Source organism: Heterocephalus glaber, unplaced genomic scaffold (genome assembly GCF_053883595.1).
Source record: "Heterocephalus glaber isolate CG9 unplaced genomic scaffold, H.glaber_assembly_v1.0 deba00001550, whole genome shotgun sequence".
Taxonomy (NCBI): Eukaryota; Metazoa; Chordata; class Mammalia; order Rodentia; family Bathyergidae; genus Heterocephalus; species Heterocephalus glaber.
This window is the reverse complement of record NW_028258343.1, coordinates 8,794,786-8,803,616: the sequence shown is the minus strand read 5'-3', so window position 1 is coordinate 8,803,616 and position 8,831 is coordinate 8,794,786. Positions and strand designations below refer to the sequence as shown.

The window sequence follows — 8,831 nt, the reverse complement described above, 5'->3', positions numbered from 1 at the left end:
GGGGCTGGGATTCCCAAAGACAAAATAACTCACCAGAGAAAACAAAGCACAACAAGACCTCAACTCTAAGGACATATCATGTTCCAATACAGCAGTGATGCATAAATCCAACAGCCACATTGAGTATATTTAAAGGGCACAGGAATGTCAGATTCTGTAGGTGTTGTTGTACTACTCAGTTTCCTCATTGCTGCACACAATACCCAACACTTACAACTTAAGAAGTAGAAGTGGGCTGGGGATGTAGCTCAGTGGTTCTGCTGCCTGACTCGCAAGTGCAAGGACCCAAGTTCCTTCCCTGGTACAAAAAAAAAAAAAAAAAAGGTTTTATTTGGCTCACATTTTTAAGGAATTCACTGGATTTTCAGCTGGCTCCATAGTAGGAATATTATGGTGGAGAGCATAGCGGAGGAAAACTGCTTGCCTTGTGGCAACCAAGAAGCAGAAAGAGAGAAGCAAGGAGCTAGGGACAAGCATACCCTTCCCAATCAAGACCGCAGGGAACCACCTCCAACCAGGCCCCACCTCCTAACAGCATTCAGCCAAGAACTTACCTACAGATTAATCCACTGAGGAGCATAATGCACTCATGACCCAGTCACCTTCCAAAAGCCCCACCCCTGAACTCATGAGATTGTGGGAAGACATTTTACATTTAAACAATGACCAAATCAGAAAATGTGATTTGATGGAGGAGAGGGGTGCTTTCGGGGATCCAGAGGAATTTTCCTAAGAATTGCTTAAAATTATCTCACTCCTTGAGGTTTTCCTTTCTGAGAGTCACCTGGAGAAATGTTTTCTTCTTAAATAGTGGCTTTGCTTCTTTCCTGCTTTTTCTTACAACATTTAATTTTCTTTTGCATTAATAATAAAATTATGTAGTTATATAAAATTTTTTAAAAGTGTGAAATATTTCTATTGATGGCCAAAACATAACATACCCAAGCACCGTGGAAAAATATGAACCAGTATTGTGGATATCATTGTCTTATTCCTGTGCTTAAATAAGAATGCCTTTGGTGTTTGAAATGATTATTCTTTGTCATGAAATGGGATATTTTTACTTTACTGAGAGTATTATCACAAATAAATGTTAAACGTTCTTAATTAGACCAAGTCTGGAGAGAATCATATGATTGTTTTTCTTTTATGCATTATTGAGATAATGTTTTTGATGAAAATCTATTATTAAGCCATCCTTTAATTTTTAGAATGTACTTTACTCATGAAAAAAATTTAAACAGTGTTTTATTTATGTTGCTAATATTTTAGTTAAAGGAAATAAAATTTTTTGTTTTGCTGGTTTTTAAGGGTTATATTAAATTTAAAAATAAATTGCAAAATGTTTTATCATTCTGTAATCTTGGAATATTTAAATAGCTTGAGAATTAGTACTTGAAAGTTTTAAAGAATTTGTTCATAAACCTCTCTGAGCTGAACTCCTTGTCTGGAGAAAGTTACTCAAACATTAAGAATATGACTTCCACAGTATCAGTTTATTTTGGCTTTCCAATTCTTGTGGAGTTCATTTTCCCTGAAAATTACTCATTTCATTGTGTTCTAAGAATCTGTTCCCATAGTGCTACAAAACATATTTTTATAATTAAAAAATTGATTCACATCTGTGTTTATATTGTCAAGTATTTGTTTTTCTCTTCCTTTCAATTAACATGCCAGTAGTTTGCCTATTTTATTGATATCTGTATAGATGAGATACTGCATTTATCAATTAATTTATCTGTCAATTCTGCTAGTTTTCTGCTGCCTTATTTAATTTCTGCTTCTATTAGTTCCTTTCTTATATTTCTCTAAGATTTATTTGTATGTTTTCTACTTCTACTTGCTATATAATTTTTCTTTATTAAATTTTTGGATAAAAATAAAATATAAGGCTATATATTTTTTCTAAATATAGCTTTAGTCACATCTGGTAAGTTTTTTTGTGATGTGTTCTGCTATTCTTTTCCGATTAGGAGGCAATTAATTATTTTTGTCTTTAACATACTTTTTCCCCTCAGAGTTGAGGTTAAAATTACTTTGTCAGAATAGATGACAGAGTTTTGAAAAAATTAAAAAACAGCTAAGAATATATACAAGGAACCAGTTCCCACCAGTGCTGTTGGACAATCAGTCTTGTTTCACCCTCTACCATTAAACCCAGGACCTTTTGCACTTTCATGCAAACTTTGAAAGTTCCTCTTGCATATGTAAGTAAAAGTCCATCTTTTTGTCTCCTTCACCATCATTTTAACACAAAGAAGGTAATATTATACATAGTAATACATTTATTTTTAATATTCAGGGTGAAGTTTTAGAAAGTTTCCCATGTTGGCACGCAGAGAATGTCATCATTTCATTCTTTTCCCTTCTCTTATTTTTAATACTTTCTATATAGTGTTCTACTGAGTGGAGCTACTATAGTGTATTCAACCAGTGTCCTACTATTATATTAATTGTTCCCATTATTTTATGATAAAATGTTATGGTTTAGATCTAGAATGCTCTCCAGAAGTGGGGCTTTTGCAAGGTGACTGGCTTATGGGGAGTTTTTACTCATCAGTGGATTGATCCATTGATAAGTCCATAGTTAAATGTGTTGTTAGGATGTGGAGCTTGGCTGACAGAGGTGTATAGGGGGTTGTGCCTTTGGCTGCCTTCTCTCTGCCTCCTGGCTGTCATGAGGTGAGCAGTTTTCCCTGTTGCCATGTCCTTTCAAAATGTTCTTTTATATGATGTTTTTAAAAATTTACTACATTTTTTATTAGTACATGTTTGTAGCTCGTAACACTCACACTCATCATGGGGAATGTGTGCATGTACATAACGCGTCTTAATTCTTTTTTTTTTTGTCTGCTTCTCCCCTCACTCCAACTCTTCTTCCTCTCCCCATTTGCAAAAGCTCTATTTTGTTTTTTTTCTTTCAACTCTTGTGTTAATCTCTTTTCCCTTCTATCCCCTACCCCATCTTTTGTTCCCTTCCTTGGGACCATATGCTTAAGGGAAATGAATCAGACACACAAGTTTAAACATCACATCGTTTCTCTTGTGTGAGAAAGCCAAAATACAAATAAGGAGCAAAAGAGGATAGATATTAGGGAGTAGGAAGAATTTTACCATGATGTTTTTGCCTTGGAATCAACAGAATCCCCTGAACCGTGAGCCAAATTAAACCTGTCCTCTTTTAAACTGTGAGTATTGATTACGGTGTCCCAGTAATGGGAAAGCTCACTAATACCCAGACTTTGGGCAATTAATAAGTAAAACACACGTAGAAATACATGTTATAAATTACCATATATACTTTTTATTATTGATCTTTCTACTGATTTCCTCTATCAGTTTGTATGTCTTATCAGTTCTATACTGTTTTAATGAGGTATATTTTAATATTTGTTTTCATTAGTTTACTTCTTCATTGCTGTTCATTTCTTCTTCAGACAGCTCCTAAAAATTTTTGTTTGCTAATTTTACATTTGACTTTCAGGATTAAATTACTTGATTTCATAAATAAATAAATACATATGTAAATAGAAAAGTATTTTTATTGAGTTCATGCTGAATTTATAACTTTAGACTTGGCATAATTAAGATACAGTGTTTAAAAACATGGTATATGTTTCTATTTGTTAAAATCTTATTTCGCATCACTTGATTCATAATTTTCTTTATAACTTTGTAGCTACTGCAAATGAAACATTTTCTTCCATTATTTCTCATAACTTGTGTATATGAAAACTACTGATTTTCATATATTAATTTTATATGCTATCACTTTCTTAAATTATCTCAATTGTCAAGTCAGTTTTCAGTTTATTGTTTTGGGTGTGTGTGTGTGGAAGATTGTAGTTTCCAAATCTAGCCTCCAATATATTCTAATCCTGTGTCTTGTTTACAATGTGATGTTGATCTTCCTCCATCAAGAAGTTGGTGTCTGTACTCCCTCCTCCCCTGTGACGACAGCACAAGTGGCTTGGTGTTACTTCTGATGGCGAGTCATATTAAGAAACATACCCATATCTTCCACTTGGACTTGCTGGAGCCAGGCCACCATATTATGACAAAGCCAAAATAGAAATGACAAGTAACCACATGGGATGAAGCAAAGCAGCCACATGCAAAGAGCACAAGAACACATAGTTGTTCCAGTCACAGTTTCAGCTGAGGTCTCAGGCATCAGCCTGTAGCAGTCACTGGAGATGCAAGAAAAATGTCCCCAGATCACTTCAGTCCCCAGCCTTCCAGTCACTCCAGCAGGTTTCTGCTTGTAAGTCCTGCTTGAGCTGCAGATTTGTTAGCAAAGTAAATGTTGTTTGAAGCCAGTAAGTTTTGAGGTGGTTTTGTTGGCAGTAAAAAATAACTGGGGCAGGTTTTGTGTATGTGCATTTGCTTAAAATCATATCAACAGAAAACTGTGGTAGTTTAACCTTTTTTATTTGTAAAGCTCTAATTAATTTTTAAAACTGTGCACAAGAGATAAAGACCACACACTCAATGTGATGTGTGTTTCCCTCAAAATCCAGTGAGGCACACTAATCATTGTACTTTTCTAGTGGTAATGCATGAAGCATGAAACCATTTGATTTCACTTCAGAGGCCATAGACTCATACGTCTCATAGATCACTGGTGCCCTAGAAACTTCACAAATGTAGATGGCCCTAGATTTTTGTTTTTGAAGGGGCTATTTACATACTGTCCATTGGCGTGCATTGTCTTACTGAGGTATCTAGTGTACTTGCTGCATCTTCCCAAGAGTATGATATAATCAGTGTAACAGAACCTTGATGGCCCATGGATGATTATGTAATCAATGTCACTAATGCAGACATAATTGAAATAGCTTTAAAAAAGATAGTGAAGGTAGTGTACACTGGTATCCTTTCCAGGTAAAAGAAAGTTGTAATAGTTTCAGGCCACATCATTGGGCTTATACTGATTTACTCCAGCACAAAGGACACCTTCTCTGGAGGAGCCACATAAACAAATTAATGATAGTTCATTATCATTCTCCAGAATCCATCAGTCTTTGTACACTTTGTACGCAGGAAGTGTCAGTTTGCTAGGACTGCTCTAACAAAATCCCATGGACTGGTGGTAGTGTAAACCACAGAGATTTGGTTTTACACAGTTCTCACAGCTGTAAATCGAAATCTAAGGCATCAGAGGTTTGGATTCTTCTGAAGCCTCTGCTCTTGGTTTGTAGTTGGTCCTCACATGATCTTTTCCAGTGCATCACTGGTGTCTCTTTGGGCAAATAAATTTCCCTTTCTTATAAAGATAGCAATCAGACTGGTTTAGAGCCCACACGAATGGCCTCAGCACCTCTTTAAAGGTTCTATTCCAAGTGGGTCACATTCTGAGGTTCTAGCGTGTAGGGTGTAGGGCATCGACATATGAATTTTAGCAGGCTGCAATTTCACTGATAATACAGGTCAAAGTAAGCTAAACATAGTTGTGATCACAGCCACCAATCTTGGATCTTTGAAGTCTCTGATAGTGGTCCCATCAAAATAAAGCTGATATTATAAGGACATGGTATTGCTTTGCTTTTCTGTTTTGATAGATTTTTGTTTGACCTTTCTTACTGACTAGTTCCAACTCCATGAAGTAGAGAACAAATATGGTGATTCTGTTTTGGGGGGGGTACTCGGGGATTGAACTTGGGACCTTGCGCTTGTGAGGCAGGTGGCAGAACCACTGAGCTAAATTCCCAGCCCCAGTTCTTTCAGATGTGGTCTGTATTACCGTTAACCATGCTTTTCAAAGTGGGGCATATAAATACTGAGTGAATTCACCATGTGGAACTTGGGCCCCAATTGCACATTGTCTCATTTTAAAATCACAACACTTGTTTCTTTTTGTTTACCATTTTAAGTGTATTTTTGCTTATGTTTTCAATCTTCCAGAATTATTCATTTTGTGTCCATTTTCAAATATAAAAGATAGAGTTGGGTTTTCCTTTGAGATATAGTCTGAAAACCTTTTTCTTTCAATACATGAACTAACCTTTTTATGTTTATTGATATTGATATGCTTGTGTAGTTCTTTCATAGTATTTTATGGTATGTGTATGTTTTTTACATAATTATTAGCTGAACTTTTCTCCTTCAGGCTGAAATTTTTAATGAAATAGTATATTAAAACTGGGTTTAAAATGTGTACTGTGAAATATACATATTTACTAACTATTATATCTACTTTGGATTATCTGTAAATAAAGTATCAGGAACATCCTAGAAACCTTTCTCCTCTGTTTAGGCGGGTATTGGGCCTTTGGCAATAGTCAATGAGAATGATGAAGCTTGCTTAGTATGTGTATAGCATATATGAGAGAGAGAGACAGAGAGAGACGCACACACACAGAGGAAGATTTCTGGCATTTCTTAAATTATATTACCCGTTAAAATTTAATAATAATTTTTCAAGTAAGTGGTTTTATATTACTAGTTGATCTGTCCTTGCATGGACAACCAACACCTATGTTTGTGTTAAGTATATTTTCTAACTCATACAACATTCTATTTCCTACTTTAAAAATCATTAAAGGAATTGAGATGTGTTATGTACATGTACCAACTCCACAAAAGAAATGTAAACAGTATATACTGCAAAGACGTGCTAATAAAAATTAAGCAAAATTATGCTCAAGATTTTATGCATTAGTATTTTGGAATGATTTTAAAAAACACATCTTTTTAAAATTGGAAACTTATAGGAAAGAACAGGTACAGTAAACCCACTTTCAACAGGTAATAGAAGGAAAATAAAGGAGACAACAATCTTAGGATTTTGAGATGCACCATGCAGACATTAGGTTTAGGTTGTCTGGTCTTTATTAAAGTTTGCATCTGGGAAGACTCACAAAATTAAATCAGAAGATCCACGTACACTCAGGGTTTTGATGAAGTTGATGCCATTTTTACTAATATTGACCACAGAGGCAACTGTGACTTTTATCGCAATAGGAACCATCTATGCTGATCCCTCTCGGGCCTGCAGAGTGGCCCAGGTTCATTATTCCAGCATATTTAGGACAAAACACCCCGATGCCTGGCCTCACAACGACTTGACTTTTACACAGTTCTCAAGTTTGACAAGAAACACAAAATTTCATTATTCCTTGATTAAACGGAATTGTAATTGCCAAAATGAAAATCCAATGATCAAATTTAATTATGAAACTAGAAAAGAAAAAAAATGATGCTATCAGTAATGTATTTGGAAATAATTCTTCAAAGCATAATGCAGGTGATTTTAGAAACCAGCGTATTCTATAGATTTCTATATAAAAGGTGTCCTCCCTCCAGGCGGGAGTGGCTGATGCCACAGCTTCCCTCCAGGGTTTCTCTCCTTCTGCTAAGGCCCAGAGGGGAGGAGAAAATAGCGGCTCAAGCTCACTCTTCCCTTTACACTTGGGTCTCATTCCAGTTTAGGCTTCTCTTTCTCTTCTTCCATACCTAGAAATAAAAGCAAAGTGCTTTATATCAGCATCGAATTAAATTATAAGCAGGTCTGCCAAAACTGCTCATAAAACTCTCTCCTCTCATACTTTCCCCACTCACTGTCCTGCACCTTTTTTTCTCCTCGCGAAGAGGGAAAAGGCATTTACAACATTCTCTGGAAACATCCTCAGTGATCTCTCTCCCCGCCCTTTCTCTGAATCAGGACACAGGACTTCCGGGACACAGCAGCTCCCTGCACTTCTGGGAGGGAAGCCCACAAGTCCATTCCTGACTTGTGGAGTTTACACAGAAACCCCAGCCAGAGGACATCTTCTTCACCAGCTTCTAGTGACAGGAGCTTACGGCCCATGCCTTTCAAGCAGACTTCATTTTTCTTTTTAAACTTTACTCTTCTCTTTTTTTTAAGTCCAGGACTCTTGATTTCCAAAAGCAAAACACCTTTTTGTATGAATTTACTTTTATTTAAAAAAAAATTAAAACCCCATGGGAACTTTACTAATTATCAGAACTCTTTATTTCCATATCTATTTATACTTTTTGAAAAACTGTTTTGCAATTTTGATTAAACCCAGGGCCTCCTGCATGCCAGGAAAGTGCTTCCCCACTGAGCTCCACCCAGCTCCACACCCATTTGTGCTTAAACTCTCCTCTAGTGAACCCAAACCTAAAATCTCATGCCTTTCTTTTGGCAGGACTTGTGTGTGCTGAGCCGTCAGGTCTGTCTGCTGTCTGTAGTGAACTGTCCACCATGTCTCATTCTCATGGGGATGAACGTGTTCGAGTCATTCTTTCGAATTTTAGCTCTGCTTGGAAATGGTCCCTGCTTTTTTTGTCTCTAATCTTGGTAAACTCTCAGAGACTTTTTGTGTCTTTGTTTCAATAGCAAACATGTAACAAAGAAACTCAAAATACCACCTTGAAGGTTTTGTTAGTATTCTTTTATGAACTGCTAGCTCTCCGAGGTCAGGACCTTTACCTGATTCTATCCTTAGCACCTAAAACAGCATGTGTCTCAGAGTGGGTGCATGGTGGGGAGAAGGGGAAGAGAGAGAGAGGGAGGGTAAACTGGGGGCTCAGACAGTTGGATTAGCAAGCAGGAAAGCAGCACAAGATACAGAGCCTTACAATATAAGAAATCATTAAGCCCAACCCTAGAGGGCCATGATTTTAGAGCCTACGTTAGGAAAGCCCTCCCACGTCCTAGTGCATGTTTCATGGGGTCAAGAATGTGCGGTTGAATGTGGGTGAATGCTCCTGTAGTTGTCTCTGTTCCATCATTTGTTGGTTTACATGGTTAGGGAAGTGGCAGAGGCCTATTGAACATTTTGCAAAGCACTTCTCATAAATCATATTTAGAAGCACTTCAGATT

At 36.6% G+C, this 8,831-nt stretch overlaps 1 protein-coding gene across 4 annotated transcripts in view; it reads right to left on the bottom strand.

Annotated features, from left to right (window-relative positions):
• Window positions 1-6,813: 6,813 nt before the first annotated feature.
• Aig1 (androgen induced 1) overlaps window positions 6,814-8,831 on the bottom strand; it is a 259,469-nt gene continuing 257,451 nt past the window's right edge. For all 4 annotated transcript variants that reach the window (XM_021259321.2, XM_004846046.3, XM_021259322.2 and 1 more), the window contains one exon: window positions 6,814-7,455. In XM_021259321.2, the coding sequence (XP_021114980.1) occupies window positions 7,428-7,455 (28 nt within the window). In that variant the 3' untranslated portion in view covers window positions 6,814-7,427. The remainder of the gene's footprint in view (window positions 7,456-8,831) is intronic.